Source organism: Podarcis vaucheri (genome assembly GCF_965113315.1).
Source record: "Podarcis vaucheri genome assembly, chromosome: 10".
NCBI lineage: Eukaryota > Metazoa > Chordata > Lepidosauria > Squamata > Lacertidae > Podarcis > Podarcis vaucheri.
Window position 1 is genome coordinate 60,498,531 of NC_138748.1, and position 18,031 is coordinate 60,516,561.

Here is an 18,031-nt window from a genome sequence, read left to right on the forward strand (position 1 = left end):
CTTAAGATCAAACACTGGTAAGGCATTAGCCATGGCCAGTTGGCAGCAGCATTGCTTCTGGGTACCAGTTGCTGGAAACTGCAGGGAGGGCAAGTGGTTTTGTGCTTGGGTCCTGCTTATGGGTTTCCCACAGGCATCTGGTTGGCCATGGTGGGAACAGGATGCTGAACTAGATGGGCCATTGGCCTCATCCAGTGGGGCTCTTCTTATGCCAAGGCTTGTGCCAATGTACTCCTTAGCTGGGAAAATTTGCACCAGACACAGGAGAGAGCACATCATATTTCAACTTGCCCATGATCCCTTAACTGGTAAAGAAGCCGGTTGTCTTCTGCTCCAGTCCTGATTGAGGCTTTCATTATGTGAGGGTGTGTAAGTGTGTTTGTGTTCATGTTTATAGACAGCACGGTCTCATTTGTGCTTCTTGTCGCTTGCCATTTCTTTTGTTACAAAAGCTTTTCTTCCCCAGTGTGTTTCTGCCGTTCCTTGAAAGTAACAAAATAGGCTTACAAAGGCTAGAACATGTTGATAAGAATGCATATTTCTTTCCTTGCACAATGGAAATTCTGTCTTCAAAACAGTAAAGCAGGGTGAACTGCCAGCAGTCGTGGAAATGAAGTTTTTTCTTTTCTTTTGCAATAACATAAACACTTGGGACAAATGTTGTTTAGTCAAAGTTGCTTGACAAATATACTATTCTGTCGTCATAGGGGTGAGATGGTTTTTCATTCTTTATCCCTTTTAAATCTTGGTCACCTGTAAAAGTTGTGATTATACGTGCCTGTTCTTCAGAAGCAAATTTTAAGAACAGACTATAAAAACAGATCTGTTGGAAGTATATTGGATGTAATCCATTAAAAACTGAGCTGATCAGAAGTGCTGATGTGAGAGCAAATATAGTATTGGGAGATTTACTAACTTGCTAAATTTAAGTGTTAAGTGCTTAGCTTTTTGAGGAGGAAATAAGCATTAAGAGATCAGGAATCAGTTTCTCATTTTCCCCAAGCAAGCAAGGAATAGCATGTTTGTAAGGAGCAAAGCATAAGACCTGAATCACTGTGGGGATGCTTTAATTCATGGATACCAAAACACCACTTTCTCTAAGTGATCTTACAGCTAAAATCCAACCATATGAGGGTGAATAAAATAAACTAATCTGCTGTTTAGAATAGATGTTTCATGGGGTCTAAGCTAAATGTAATTGGGGCCTTTGCTGGGAAAAGGAAATGGGGAATGTTTGTCTTGGGTGAAGTGTGTGTGTGTGTGTGTGTGTGTGTGTTCTCGTGTTCAGAATGCCTCTTGTTACACAACTTGAGAGAACAGTGCTGATGATTCTGAGGTTCAGTAATTTTTCAGAAGCAGTGTGACATCACTCTTGTATCGGTTTTCTAGCTAGCAACTCTCAGAGCCAGGATGCTTTTTCTTGGTGGCAGGGCTGTGCACAGCTCATTGGGGAGCAGCTTCAAGACAAAAGGGTTGTGCCTCGTATTTTTCCAAGTGCTGTTTGCATTGAGGCTTTGGTGAAGAATGAATTTCTCTGAAGGCTGGTAAGTGATTGTGTATTTTCTTTTACAAGTGGATAATTTCTTTTGGTAAACTAAGCCACTTTTAAACATGCACAGTTAAAGTACATTTGCTTCACATCTGGAGAAAGAGCATGTGGGTTTGTTTTTTTTGGTTAGCTTTACTCATCTAATTTCCATTATCATTAATTGTGCATAACAGGAAAGATTTTATTTTAAAAAAACACAGCTGTGTGGTTGTTAAAAATATTGCAAGCTGGAGAATAAATTGCATGCTGCATGTAAAATAAATAAATAAAATTTTGAAATAGCTTAGACATAAGCAAGTTTAGAAAACAAACTCGTCAGATTCCTTTCTTTGTCCTGTTTATAGGTTGAGGAAGAGAAAAGTGATAAAACACTCACAAGTTCCATAGAAATTATTAATGGGGACTTGCAACATTTTCTGTAGATTGTCCAGTTCATGGCTGCTGTTCTGCATTGAAGAATTCACATGGAAAAGGCAGGGAATTCTGTTTTGGCAATATGCATTGTGAAGCTGTTGTTGGAATTGATTCTGTGAATGTTACTTGAAAAGCAGGGCATATCTTCCTCCATTTAAGTAGTGAAGAAAATGATATTTGTTCTAAGTGAAGGCATAGAATCAATACAACTGTGGAAGTTGGGGATGTTAAGACTTTTCAGAAGATCTTGCATCAGCCCCTATCCATCTAACTGTGAGGAGCTTATGTCATCCATAACAGATGCTTGTTTATTTTTACAACGTCTAGAGAGGCTTTGGTTTCTCTCTCTTACTTATTTTTAAAATTGTGCATGTGTTTAGAATCCCTTTCTAAAATTTTAAGCTTAGTTTTTGAGCTGCAGTGCTAGTGTTTTATCACTTGCCTGAAGCAATTAGCATAGTAATCATTAATATTAAATAACTTTTTTTTTTACCTATCTAGAGGTTGTGATGCAAGAAAAATACTGCTCATGGAAATTGAATATGCACGTTTGAATGAGAAATGCCCACACAATGGTCTGATTTGTGGGCATTAAAGATCAGAATTGCATGTATGAACTTGCGTTCCATTTATAAACTGCTCTCTTCCCTCCCTAGCATCACTGAAAAGATCAGGAACATTGCGTTTTTTACTAGTGAGAAAAATCTTTGTGAGAGAGGTAGTTTTAATTATAATCACCAGAGCAGTTGTTCATTCAAAATCCTACCATGTCAAATCTGGTTTTTGTGCAGATAAAGTTCTACAATTATTTATGAACATATAAATAGATATCACCTCTAGTGAATCCTGGAATTTATTACAATAAGGATGTTAGGACTTCATGGATATATATAATATTAAGCCTATCTAATCCAACTTTTCTGGGGTTCCTGTAGTGTAAAGCCCCTAATCTCAGCAAATGATAGATATCTATTTCTGGCAGGGGAGAGGCTGTGCCTGGAATTCAGATGGATTGATTTAGTCTATTTTTGTACCAAGCAGCTCTTTGCTCTCAAAGCTAGAATAGAGTCATTATTTTCTAAAAATGCTTTTACTTCATTTTGCAGTATGTAATAAACAAGAACTGTTACAAACACCTTGACTATCTTTGTATTATTCACAATTAAGAGCATTCAGGCTATCATGAATGGAAGGAAAACACATTGTCACACAATACAGATAACATACAAGACTATACTGTAATCAAGGAGATCTCTCCAAAGCCCACCAAGACCTAAGTTGCTATTTGGTACAATAACACTTTTTTGTTTTTGTTTTTGGTACTGTAAACTCGAAGAGCGGACTTAAATGGGTCTCTTCAGACTAAGATTTTTTGAATACCACCCAGAATACTGAAAGTTCTTCTGTAGCGGGAACTTCATGAAATTCTGTAATTTATTTATTTTTAAAATACATTGTGATTAAGTCATTTGTTGACCAGAGCACTTTCTTTGGCTTCTTGGAATGCCTTGCTTCATGCTTAGTATTATACTTGAATATATGGATTGTTTTAGCCTAGCCCAGTAAGGCTTCTAATGCAAACGTTTTCCATAGGATGGTCAGGTCTTTGTGATGCTTAGCTCCTATGGATGATGAAATGTTTCTGTAGGGACAAGGGCAATTCTGTAGCAGCTTGGGAGCCATGGTGGTTGGTTTTGGAAAGGGGATAAATAGTTGACTTGGTTCTAGAGCTCCCTTGTAAGGCACTTCCACTCATGTAAGGTGGTTCCCCAAATTTCTACCACTTGCCTCCTCCAGTTACAATCATTCACAACATACCCCATACCATTCTATACCCCCTCAACCTTTAGGAACAGCTTTCTTGGGGGGAGGGCATGGGACTGGAGAGGCAGAAAAGCCCTATTTTGCAAGTTCTGTTTGCATATCTCTTGAATTATTGATTATATCAAGGATGTAATTTTCAAACATCACTTGAATTCAAGCTGTGATAAAGAACATTAAGCCAAGGATGTCCTTGTTTGTTCATTTAAGTATTACATGAGTAGATCATTGTTGTTTTTAAGCAACAATGTAAGTAAACAAGCTCCATTCCTAATTCAGGGGCAAGCAGTATGTCTCACTTAGGAATCTAGGAAGCTGTCCTACATCAAGTCAGCCCCTTGGTCCATATCGATTAGTATTGTCCTTACTGACTAGCAGCAGTATATGCAGAGCTATTTAACATTAGTATGTTTGAAATGGTCTATTTTATTCAATATAGCCAAGCATTCTCTAACTGGGTTCAAAAGTTTATTGTATTGAAGAATCTTGGGGTATGTAAATGCAATTACAGTGGTACCTCGGGTTACATATGCTTCAGGTTACATACGCTTCAGGTTACACACTCTGTTAACCCAGAAACAGTGCTTCAGGTTAAGAACTGTGCTTCAGGATAAGAACAGAAATTGGGCTCTGGCGGCGCGGTGGCAGTGGGAGGCCCCATTAGCTAAAGTGGTACTTCTGGTTAAGAACAGTTTCAGGTTAAGAATGGACCTTCGGAACGAATTAAGTACTTAACCTGAGGTACCACTTTACCTAATATCCTTATCTTCATAACAACTCTGTGAGGTAGATTAGGCTGAAAGTTGCAAAGTGACACCCTTCACCTTCATGACCACCCAGGGATTTGAACCCAGGGACACCTATCCAAGATCAGCACTATGCAGTACACCACATTGACGAACCATAACATTCTTATTTTTTATTATACATGCAATAAAGGGATAACTGCATCATCTGCATGGGGAGTGGGGAAATCTCTCTTAAATTGATCCCATCTGGGAAGATGGACTGCATTCCACCCTGTACTTTATCAAACATTTATGCCTCTGTCAAATCAGTGCAGTTGTATCTGCAATATCCTGGTGCAAATAATTTATGTTTATTGTGAGTGAACTATCCAAGTCCACTTGGGTCGCTACAGCTATCTGCCATTGTAACCTCAGAAGTAAGTTATAAGCCAGTTGTTGATCTGCCTGCTAGTAAGTAGCTTTGGTCCTTCCAGCATACAGTTAGCTCTTTCACATCTCGCACTGGCAGAACAGTGACAGTGGAGCTCATCAATCAACACCTAAAGATTATACTTACTGTAGCAATGCTAATAATGTAGGTGGCACTGAAACACCTGAGCTATAAATGTTCATAGAGAGAAGTGTTGGCATGTCTTGAGCTACTTAATTCCAAAGGTTACACTGCCGCAGACGTTACAATGAATAGAATGACAGGTGGTTATTCAGAATTTAGTTTGAAGGACCACAATGTGTGAAAGCGGAAATTGAATTGTATGAATTATGTAGATTTGAGAAACTACACATATAACTTAGCCCAAATCCATAAAATGTTTAAGCTTTGTCTAATAACTAGAGTTGAGCTGAAATAGTTTTTGGCTTTGTGCTTACTTTTATTATTGTTGAACGCCCTCAGTGTTCCTGTGCACTTTTCATTACCCTCTAGAAATATTTGTCTTATTTTCATCCAAGATTTGGACACTAGAAAGTGTGCACATCACAACCCCAAAGGGGTTTTATTGGGGGGGGGGATTAGGCTCCAGGGTGCTACGCTATTCCCCAGAGGGCAGCCCAGAGAAGCTCAGGAGCCCAGGGAGTCAAGGAGCTGTGTAATTCCTGAGTTTACTTAACATGATTGGAGAGAACCACCCCAACTGAACTGAACTAAAGTTTTGGCAGTGTCCCTTACTTTTATACTCTGTGGGGTGGAGCTGTGGACCAGGCCTAAGAGCAGTGAAAACACTGGGAATTTGAGTGCAAAAATTGCTGACAAACTTTCATGCCAAAGGAGGGGCACATCGAACCATGCATATACTCCTCTTTCCTTGAACTTGTAAAATGGTAACCAAAGTATGAGTAGAAATTATGGTGAACTATAGAAAAGAATGGCTAATTAGAGGCTAAAATAGATCTTTTCCAACTAGTCAGGGAAATGTGGCCTAAACAAATAGGGGACCCTGAACAGATCTTAAGATCTGTCAGCGTTTATATACTGGTTAAAAGATGAGTTTACAATGTAGAACTGTTTGCTGTGAATTGCCTTGTAGTACCCAAATACAACTTTATTGTGATGAGAATAAGTCATGAGTGGTAATTACTATTGCTGCTAAAATATTTGATGCTCTGCAAGAACAGATTTCAGTCATAAATTCCAAGAAAAGAAAAGAAAAACACATGCAGCCTATAATCTTAAAGGAGAAGAATGAGAATGAAGTTCACTCGTTTTCTGAAGCTGTTTCAAATTTTCTGTGGGAGTGAGTGCTTGTGCGTATATTAGTCTAGTGGCAAAGGAGAAGTGAGTAATGCAGCATATGGCAAGATGCAATTAATTTGAACAGTTACATGCAAATTACTAATTACTTGGTATTCAGTTAAAAAAGAAATTTCAGCAGAAAATAAGTCAGCATTCAGTTAACAGATCAGTTTTCATTACACAGTGCATATAATCATTATTAGAGAAAGAATAGTGAAACAGAAGACCAACAAGCTCTATATCACACTCATGTAATGTTTTAGGTGCATTTTTGATAAAAGGATACTGCTCTGGACATTTTTATTTCCAAATAATGACACTTTTTCAATTCCAAGTGTATACTAGTGTAAGCAGTGTTTCCATGTGCTCTGGCACTCGTCATGGTCCTCCGTGCGCTGGTAGCGGTTTAGTCATGTTGGCCCCATGACCTGGAAAGCTGTCTGTGGATAAACGCTGGCTCCCCCTGCCTGAAGCAAGATGAGTGCCACACCCCGTAGTCACCTTTGACTGGACTTAACCATTCAGGGGTCCTTTACCTTTTAACCCCCCCCCTTTTTTTTTACTAGGCTTGTACCAAAGCACCTTGATTGGGAGGGAAAGCTGGGGATTGTGACACTGATTCAAGGTGACTAAATTGACAGCTGAAATCAGAGCTTTGTTTCTTTTTGTGGACGAAAAAGCAATAGTGCTCTGGCAGTGCAGATCATTGCATTTTTTAGTGCTGATTCCACCCCCACCCTCTTTGCTGGTTCCAGCTTCTTAAAAGTCATCTCCCAGGAAAAATCTACCCTGTTGCCTCAAGGGTCCTTTGTGATGGTAGGAATTTCACCCACCAGTCATTTCCAGGGGTACAGTCTTCATTGCAAGTCAACCAAGGCTGTGTGCGTCCTCATGATTAGCTTAAAAGAGGATTAAACAAATTCACAGAGGATAAGGCTATCAGTGGCTACTAGCCTTGATGGCTGTGTTCTGCTTTCACTGTTGGGAACGGTTTGCTTCTGAATACTAGTTACTTATGTGAGGGGAGGTTGTAGCCTCCGCCTGCCCCTCCATGATAAGGGTATGCTGTTAAAGGAATTGGGGGCTTGGTTCCTGTCTGAAGCCTGGGTGTAGGCTAGGGTCATAGCACGACCCCAACGGGGACCCGCGGGGTACCCTAATTTCACATATGTCGTTGGGCTCCCCCCATCTGGTGGTTTACCCTTAGTAGACTCCCTGTAGACAGGCAGGAGTCAAGATATAGCCTGGTTTCACCCAATGCCTAAGCCAAACTGCTCACCTCTGTAACCAATAAACTTGTGGCTTATTTTACCCCACTAATCTAAAATATTTGTGTTTGTGTGTTTATTACCTAAGGGAAATGTGGGGCCTGGGGTCTCAGCACGCAATTAGTTACTGGAAACTACAGGAGGGGAAAGTGCTGTTGTGCTCAGGTCCTGCTTGCAGGCTTTCCATGGGTTTCTCATTGGCCACTGTGTGAGCAGGATGCTGGACTCGATGGGCCACTTGTCTGATCCAGAAGCACTCTGCACATATTTTTACTTTATATAAAATCAGGTGTGCATATTTACATAATTTATGCATGTCTCAGAACTTTGATTTTGTTTTGTTTTTTAGTGCTGAGCACTTACACAGCATATTCATGGGTTCAGTTGAAAATGTGAGAATCAGCTTTGAGTATTGATAACTTCCAGCAGTTCTGTATTTCATGCTGTATTTCATACCCAAACCTCTAAACCATGTTACCCAGCGTGGTGTCCTCCAGATGTTCTGAGAAATAGCTCCCACCATCCCTAGCCAGCATGGCCAAAGCTCTCACCCATGAATTTGTGATGAGTAGGGGAGAGATTGGAATAGCTGCAACATCAGCCGGGCTCTGGTCACACTCCTTGTGCATGCATTGCAGCCCCTTTCATGAAGTCTACTTAAGCGTCAAGTAAATGATCTCGCTTAGTGTCTTTGATATGTAAAAACAGAAACCAAACAAATCATTAATTTCATAATTGCTCCCATTTCTCTAAAAAAAAAAATGTAGTGCAAAAGGCATTTGAGCTACATTATTAGAGGTTTAGAATGATGCTTCTAAACATTTTCTTTTATTATAAACATACATTTTAATTTTTATAGCAAGCAATTCATATGAAAGTTTGTTCAAGAAGTACATGAATTAAAAAACGAAACTTCTTTTATTGGTGATTTTGCAAGCTAGTAGAAATGTTAAGGGAGCTGGGCATGTTTAGCCTGGAGAAGAGGAGGTTAAGGGGTGATATGATATGATAGCCATGTTCAAATATATAAAAGGATGTCACATAGAGGAGGGAGAAAGGTTGTTTTCTGCTGCTCCAGAGAAGCGGACACGGAGCAGTGGATCCAAACTACAAGAAAGAAGATTCCACCTAAACATTAGGAAGAACTTCCTGACAGTAAGAGCTGTTCGACAGTGGAATTTGCTGCCAAGGAGTGTGGTGGAGTCTCCTACTTTGGAGGTCTTTAAGCAGAGGCTTGACAACCATATGTCAGGAGTGCTCTGATGGTGTTTCCTGCTTGGCAGGGGGTTGGACTCGATGGCCCTTGTGGTCTCTTCCAATTCTATGATTCTATGTATTGCAATTATTCAGGCTTGGAATTTGGTTTAGAAGCTCAAATTCTATATCCCTTCTTCTCTTTGTGTCCATATATTTTTGCAAAGTAATGAATTCTGTAATTGCTATCTTCAGTGCTGGTTCCTATTTTGGTAAATACATGGTATACGTTCTTATTATAAAATACTTGGAATGGCATGGTGCAGTTAAAGGTTTACAGATGTGGGGGGCCATGCCTATGTGGAACTGTGAAAACACAGAATGGTTAAACACTTGCTGCTGGCAGGAATACCAATCTCTCTGGGTTTCAGTTTACTGTCGACCACAGTATTTTGGCTGGGGGATAAGAAACTGATGTGCTTCATATGACGTCATCCAAAGTCTTAATAGTGCTCTGAACTAGCCCAAAAAAACTAGATAAATGTTGTAATTTTGAAGCAAACTTTAAAAGTATGATTTAAGTTTAAGAGTTCTATAAAAATGAGTAATGACCTGTTACCTGGATGACCTTGTAATAAGCAACTTTTAGGCAGCTTTCCTTGACCATTCAGTCTCTTGAAATACCTGAGTGAATCTAAGTGATTCTGAACTCGTAGCAGTTAATCTCCCATCTGGGTTATGTCTGCCATTTTCCTTCCTTCCTTCTAACTCTTTGTCCCCTTTTGGATCTTGTTGGCAGAGCAGTATGGGAGCTGGCTTTTAGGAACTAGAAGAGTGGTTAAATCTAGTATCATTTCTTCCGGAGTCACCATAATGAAATTATTTGTTTACATCAGTAATTGCAGTTATTAGCTAATTAATTTTCCCACGCATGTATACTTTGTGAAATGACAGTAAAGAAAGATGTATTTTCACATACAGTGGTACCTTGGTTTATGAACTTAATCCGTTCTGGAACTCCGTTCTTAAACCAAAGCGTTCTTAAACCAAGGCGTGCTTTCCCATAGCAGCGGGGGACTCAATTTACAAATGGAACACACTCAACAGGAAGTGGAACATGTTCTGCTTCCAAGACAAAGTTCACAAACAAAAACACCTAGTTCTGGGTTTGCAGCATTCTTAATCCAAGTTGTTCATAAACTAAGCTGTTCTTAAACCAAGGTGCCACTGTAAATTGCTTTCTCTCTCTCTCTTTGTAGGGTGATTCAAAATACAAATTAAGTAGTTGAATGTGTTGCTTTCCATAGGCTAGTAGTGGAAAGGATTGATAATCTAAAATGTGCTAGATAATTTCTCAACATTACAAATGCTTGCAGTAACTTCTGTTAATTTTCTTTCCTGTCCTATCCTCAGTGGTGCTTTGTTAGAGCTCTTTTAAATTCATTTTGTGTGTTTCTAGTTATTAAGAGCCCAATCTCAGTAGGGCAATAGATATGAAAACTAATGCCTTCATTTGTGCCCAGACCACCAGGAACAATTTATTTATTTATTTAGTAAAATTTATACAAATTGTATAATTGATTTTGTAAAAAATCTCAAAACCATTGCAAATGCTGGAGAACTGCTATATATAGAGAAAAGAAAAATCAGGCTACGTATGAATTGCATTTCCACTGAAGTAGTACATCTAAAAATTAATGTAATTCCTGTCTCATTAATGAATAAAACAGTGCAACATTTTCACTTTGGCTGAGAAAATGTGACCTTCTGTGACTAACATATTGCAACTGATGTAGAGTGGATGAGTCTGCACTAATGCTGGCAGATTTTCAAGTAATTAACAAACTGTTGAGTTTCTAGCAAACACTCCTCTATTAAAGAGATCCTGAGATACAGAATATACTGTTTTTCAGTTTGCTTCTGGTCTGAGCAAACAAGGGTGTAATCCATCACACCTTCCCAAAACAAGGATGAAAATACTGTACAGTAAGCTGGAGAGTAAACTATGCTGAACTATGCTGAATTTTTAAATTTAACATTGTTGGCCAATCATGGTAAAGAGAATATTTTCAGAGACAGATGATGTTGCTCTGCTTAGCCAGTGAAAGAAATGCTGAAGATGGTTTTTTGTTTTTTTGTATGTTTTGGAACTGGGAAAGCTATATTCCAAAAGAGGTTGCAAGTGGATCCAAAAACAGTTGCACTATTTATAAAGTTAATTAGTTGACATTAGATTTTATTATGTAAACCAACTGTGTTCTTCTGTATGTGTGATAAAACAGATGACATAAGAAAAAGCTAACAAAAGATTTTTTCTTTAATGCCTCTCAGATTTCAAAAACATTTTTTTATTAATAATGTCACTGTCCCAAGGAATGTATTTCTCAGATTTGCACTGTGCTGGTTATAGTCCCCAGGAAGATTACTAGGAACAAGGATTGGGGTATATGTTTGTTTAGTCGTGTTCGACTCCATTTATAGCAGGTAAGTAAGTAGTCCTGAGTGCATTTAGAACTGTAATGTCCCTTAATATTCTGAAAAGAGTTGTCTTCATGAATCAAATTTAAGCACCCCCTCCTCCAGTTAAATAAGGCAGGAGATACCTTTGCTCCTTACTTCCCCAACTTGAACTGCTCAGTGTTATTGCTAGCCATTACTAAACAGCTGCTTCAGGTCACTTCCAATGTGGGTGAATTTCAGTGGGAAGTGAAGTCATTTGTGCAAGAGCCAGATGGTCTCTTACAAGCTTAAAACAATTATCCCTTGGCATCATCCAGAGAATGAGGCAAGGCCTGAAAGTATTTGAGTTTGGGACAATGTAGAGCATGTGTCCCCAAGCCAAACAAAGCTTCCATCTAAGAATATAAATTCAGTCTTGCCAATCACCATGACCCTCCAAAAGCAGAATTTAGAAACCCATCTAAGTAAGAATTAGTAATTCAGGTTCTCTGTTTAGTAGCTGATTAAGATCTTGATTATTCACTGAAGCCAAATGGTACTTAACCTTTTGGAACAGCTGCAGTAATAGCAAAGGGTCAACAGACAGTTGGGCTCATGTTTGCTTTTTACTGCTCTGCTGTGGTTCCAGGTATTCACATTGTGAGAGTCATTTTCTCATTAAAAACCCATAATTAAGACTAAATTTTATAATGTGATTCGTCCTGCTTATTTTCAAAGATGTTCAAGGAACTAAGAAAATGGTTGCCAAACTATGTACTTCCACAGTCCTTAAAGTTGGACAGCCTGTCTTATTTTCTTACATCTCAAGATGCCTTTGAGAGGCACCACACAATGTTCTGAGATACATTTTTTAAAGCATCATTGACACTGGAATATCTCCAGTCTTATTAATAGTTGACATGGATAAACTGAGCAGATCGTTTTTAAAATGTATCCCCAATTTTTTTTGTAAGATATGTGATGTATTCACTTTAACACTAGCTATGAATGCTCAACAATGACTGAATGACTGATACATTAATGGATTACATTGTACTTCAAAGCAGGCACTTACATTAAAGCAGTAATTGTTGCAATGCCCTTTTATTATAGTTGTCATGTGTGCTGCATTCAGGTTCTTCTTTCAGGCTTCCCATACACATCTTATTGGCCACTGCTCATAAAATGCTGGCCTACATGGGTTTTTTGGCCTGATTGAGCAGAGCTTTTCTTTTTTCCTTACTGGCTGGCATGCATGAGTGTTCTTCCAGACCTCCTTCCCTAGCTTCCCATCAGTCTTAGCCAGCATGGCTAATTTTTAGAGTAGTCCAACAACATCTGAAGAGACACAGGTTCCCCAATCTCTGTTCTATAATGCTTAGTTGCATTGCAATAAGCCATAAGTCATATGTATGGAAATACCAGAGACAGACCACTTTATTGTTGGCAACTCATTCTATTGTCATTTAAAGGAGTTTCTATAATACCTGTGGGGATCTATTCATTAAAGTCCATTTTAAAAGTATTACTTTCATATCCTCACAGTTGCAAAGATACCAGTGAGAACTCACTTTAAAACACCCAGCTATGTACATAAAATGTCAGCAAACCTCTTGAGCAGTCTTTGCTGAAACAACCTTGATCAATCCGTATTCTACAACGCCAAGGGCCTTCTGGTGGTTCCCTCACTGCAAGAAGCAAAGTTATAGGGAACCAGGCAGAGGGCCTTCTTGGTAGCATCGCCCGCCCTATGGAACACCCTCCCACCAGATGTCAAAGGAAAAAGCAACTGGCAGATTTTTAGAAGACATCTGAAGGCAGCCTTGTTTAGGAAAGCTTTTAATATCTGAAGGACTATTGTATTTTAATATTTTGTTGGAAGCCGTCCAGAGTGGCAGGGGAAACCCAGCCAGATGGGTGGGGTATAAATAATAAATTGTTGTTGTTGTTGTTGTTGTTGTTGTTGTTGTTGTTATATTATTCAACAGCATCTAGAGCAGGGGTTGGCAAGGCTTACCGGGCATGGGCCGGATCACTCCTGCGGAGATCCTTTGTGGGCCAGACAGGTGGAGTGCGATGCCGGAAATCACATCTGTGTATGCCTAGATGCCCAAAATTGTGCCTGCACAGAAGTGATTTTCGGTGTCTGGGCATGCACAGAAGCAATTTATGGCGCCATGAACATGTGCAGATGCGATTTGTGGTATCTGGGCATGTGCAGAAGTGATTTCTGGAAGAGGTACAGGTGGGCACACTGGCACATATGAACGCTGTTTTGGCATCCCTTGCTCTACAGGAAGAGAAGGGACTTGTTATTCTTTCCTCTGTTTCTCTTTCTCTGCATTGGGTTGTTGCAAGAACTTGAAGCAAGCATGGCAAGGAGGGAATATGCAGGAAATAAGCCTCCCTTCATTTCTTCCCAGTTCTCTATGCAGGAAAAAATGGGAGGGGAATAAGACACTTCTTCAGAGGTAAGAACAGGAATGTGGTTACCTCTCCCTTCCTGTTAGGTTGACTCTTTCTGTAAAAGCTGACCTAACATAGCACCTTCCTGGAGAACGGAGATGAAAGGGAAAGCAATTTAGCAATTTTAGGGAATTCAGCAATTTGAAGGAAGCATACAGTGCTCATCAAAGAGGAGAAGGGCCATCAGGTTTATCAAACTGTGTCTGGGATAATGTGTGATGATACAAAATCTCTGTCTGGTTCTTGCAGTTGTAGAAAGACTGTAAAGATGCATGCAACCCTGGTGTGAATTTGTATTTCTCCAGGGGACCTTGGTCATCTATATTATCCTCCCAATGGGAAAGGAAGATTTTGCCAGACATCACACACTGATGTGTGAATACCGTAAATTATTGTCTGGTGGTGAATTTGCACATGTAAACTGCTCTTTAGGGCTTATATGTGATGTTGTTGTAAATACATGTATGAAGTATCCTATCTACCTAAACAAATAAATACTAGATTTTTTTCAAGCTCTGGCAAATATACTGCAGTAAAATAAGCGAGTGATCAGCCCTACATTGAGAGAGAACTCATTGATCATAAGATTGCAGTCTCCTATCCATTTTCCTGGGAATAAGCTCTATTAAATTCAATGGGACTTACTTCTGAAGATGTATATACTGTATTGGATAGTTTTGTAGCAATCTTTCTGTTTTGAGGGGCCCTTGTGCTAGCTAGAAGTTCAGAGATATGTGTCTGGGGTGACATTTGAGCACACTGTACTCTTCCTTATGTGTCTATACAGGTGTTTTGTTAAGGATTAAGCTGCCCAAACTTTGTATTCCAAGTCTTACATTTATTGTTAAGCATTTGGCAAACTGGTCCCTTGAATGAAGAAGTAAGCCTAACAAGATCAAATGGCAAGCTGCCACTTCCTTAGATTATATTCCTCAATTCTCTCCAGCAAATTGGGAATCTATTATCATGGGTGTGCATGTGAAATTGAGTGGGAGCCAGAGAGATGATTAATGTGGATTTCAAAACTTGATGTTCAACAGCTAAAATGAGTACCTTTGTGTGAGAATTCAATTACTTTGGTATTCCTTATAATGTTCTTTTGTTACCTTTCTAGTTAAGCATTCTAATTGGGGAGCCTGATAGTAATCCACGTTCCAGGAAAACCTTTTCTGCGCAAAGCTTTCAAACTGTTTTCTTAAATAGATTAATTGGGGGGAAAGTTCATATGTTCAGCTGAATGCAAATGCTTACATATGCAATGTGGAGTGACATTTTCTGGAAAATGGAAGGAGCTTGTGCAGCCACAGACCACATCCTTACTGGTAGTAGATATGAATATATTATATTACATTTTTTTCCTGTCTTCAAGCAATATTTTATTAGCTTTCATCTATTGTATTTGTCTTATTGAAAAAGAAACATTGGGACAAAGAACAAAAATAACAAGAAATTTTGCTGACTTTTTACTCCTTAAGGAATGGAAAGTTTGGTGAGCTGGGGTTTGGTTGTGTTGGCTCCTCTTGACTCTCCCTTCTTAATTTTAAGCCTCACATTCCTGATGAATTTGTAAATGGAGGAGGGCTACAGTTGTGTATTTATTATTATATGAAATTACTGTAAAAACAGTGAAATGTCTTTGTGGTATTTAAACTAACATACAATTTACTTCTGGAGTAAATGTGGAGGGAAATATAAAATGTAGCGAGTATTGCAGGATTAATAGAAAATACTTTCGAAAAAATTATCCTTGTTTTCTTAATGAAAATTATACTTAAACTCATTAGGCATATGGAGGCGTCCAGTTGTCCCCTGTGGAAAGCAGAAGTCTTTGGTCTGATCTAGCAGTGCTGCACTTGAGCTTTAAGGATTAACCCTCCAAGCTACCGAATATCCCCAGGCACCCTTTTGCTTTACTGTATCTTGTTTAGGTGAATGGTTGCCATGCAGTTACTTATACGGAATAAGTAAAGTATTGAACTTGGGGATATTGTTAAGGTGAGAGTGAGTTACCCAGGCCTTGCGTTCAGGGTTCACACCTGAGGAGTGCAATGTGTATTTGCCTAAGGACTAAGGATCAAAAAGAACAGTAGAGCATCTGCTCTGCATACAGAAGATCCCAGGTCAATTTCTGGCATGGCCAGGGAGGACTGGGAAGGTCCCTGACAGACACAAGGGAGAACTGCTGCCAGCCAGTATAGACAATACTGAGATAGATGGTGGTCTCTCTTAGTGCAAGGCAGTTTCCCATATTCGTGTGTTATATAGGTGCAGCTGCAAGGAATTTGGACTCCAGTGTCTTGTGCTAAAATGCAATATTGAGTCAGTAGCCTCATAACTAAGAGCCTGCCGGTGAAAGGATTTATGATGTGAGCTGTCACTTAGTTTCTGGTGAAGACATGTCTTAGTCAGCTGTGCATTTTTGAAGGCTTCATGTGCCTGTGTGTGAGAGTGAAGTGCACCACTTACATATTGATTTGTGGCAGAATAGTCTTGCATACCAATTAAATACCTTGGAGGATTGTGGAGTTTTGGATCTATGATCATATTTTTGAGAGCTTGCCTTCTGTTCTTAACTTGTTCATGCTACCAAATATTTTATGTAATGACCTTCGATAACGGAAAATATAAAAATGCATCTCTACATTCGTTTATCTCTTGGGTTCTTTAATTCTTCATGTTGATGATATATGAATTTACTAAAAGAAAGCTGTTTAGCCCAGGGAATGGTAGTCTAAGTGGGTTTTCGCTGCCGACCCCCAGCATTTTAAAAGCCCCCGGGGCAGCGGAGACTTCTCCGCTGTCCCGGGCGATCTTAAAATGCTGGCGGGCAGCAGCGAAGCTTTCGCTGCCGACCCCCAGCATTTTAAAAGCCCCCGGGGCAGCGGAGACTTCTCCGCTGTCCCGGGTGATCTTAAAATGCTGGCGGGCAGCAGCGAAGCTTTCGCTGCCGACCCCCAGCATTTTAAAAGCCCCCGGGGCAGCGGAGACTTCTCCGCTGTCCCGGGCGATCTTAAAATGCTGGCGGGCAGCAGCGAAGCCTTCGCTGCCGCCCCCCAGCATTTTAAAATCACCCCGGGACAGCGGGAGCTTTTAAAATGCTGGCGGTCGGCAGCAAAGCGCTCCTGTCCCCGGAGCTTGCGGGGCGGGAGGTGGGGAGAAGGGCTTTTCTTCCCACCGCCAGCCTTCAGAACAGCCTTCTGAAGGCTGGCGGTGGGAAGAAAAGCCCTTGTCCCCACCCCCCAGCCTTCAGAAGAGGTCGGGGGACAGACTGTCCCCGGACCTGGTCTGAAGACAGTTTCCATAGGAACGCATTGATTGATTTTCAGTGCATTCCTATGGGAAACCGTGCTTCGCAAGACGAAAAACTCGCAAGAAGAAAAAACTTGCAGAACGAATTAATTTCGTCTTGCGAGGCACCACTGTAATTTAAAAGGGTATATAGAAATGAGAGAATAAATGCTTACTTTTTAGAAGAGGGAATTCTAAACTTGCTTTGAATTCTAGACAGGTAGAATTAATTAGCCTGCAAGAGAACCTTCTAGAATTATGTGCTGTGCAATGAAGCACAGAATTGGGCTGCAGTTCACCTAACAGAGCAAGCAAGGTGTGTTGGAAGGCTTTTGAATTATTTTTCTTAGGAAGCTTTAGGAATGTCTGTCTAGAATAAGAGCACAGTGGAAAGTGGAATTGCAGTTTTGAGTTGTGCAAGTGGAACACGAATATTCAAATCAAAAGCTAATTGGTTACTGTTAATTAGTGAAGTGATTGCCTCTGTTGCCTTACAGTGAAGTTCTTTGTGGGTCACTGAGTTATATAGTTAACTATAGGTACTCAGATTATTGAGGGTGTTGTTTTCAATATTGATTTCACCAGTATAGATTCTGGATATAAACAAATGCCTTTTATTTTGTGAAAATGAGAATTGTGTGCTGACGTTTCTGCACTGCTGAAAAACTGTTTGAATACATACACTAAAATAGTGAAAGAAATTCAGCTTTCAGGGAACCAAAATAACCCTGTATGCACACCCATACATGTATTTTTAAAAAGCAGTTTTACTGAGTGATTTGGATCAATATTTGAATCAATCAGCATGCATTAACATATGCCCTTGAAATGCCCTTGAACTGAATGTGTCAGACTTTGCATCTGAGTACGTCTTTGGGCCCAAATCTGACATATAACCCAGTCTTTCACATGTTTACTTAGGAATCCTACCCAGTTCAGCAGGGCTTCCTTACAAGTACCTATGCATACAATTGCAATCTTCTACTCTGAACTGTAACATGCGTTGGCTACTTTCTCAGAGAGAGATGCATGTTTGTCTGAGTGTTCAGCATCTGCCTCATAGGTGGATAACATGACAGCATTCATTCATCCTGTAGGCACTGTGCTGTAATTG

The 18,031-nt window shown here is 39.8% G+C and overlaps 1 protein-coding gene across 23 annotated transcripts in view; it reads left to right on the forward strand.

Annotated features, from left to right (window-relative positions):
• Positions 1–18,031, forward strand: part of PLEKHA5 (pleckstrin homology domain containing A5) — a 174,392-nt gene that overhangs the window by 83,535 nt on the left and 72,826 nt on the right. Inside the window, exon 1 of one of the 23 annotated variants that reach the window (XM_082238753.1) lies at positions 1,417–1,544. The exons of the other annotated variants lie outside the window; for them this stretch is intronic. Coding sequence (XP_082094879.1) covers positions 1,525–1,544 — 20 coding nt within the window. The 5' untranslated portion in view covers positions 1,417–1,524. Of the gene's footprint in view, positions 1–1,416; positions 1,545–18,031 lie in introns of those variants that run through there. 23 annotated transcript variants of the gene reach the window in all.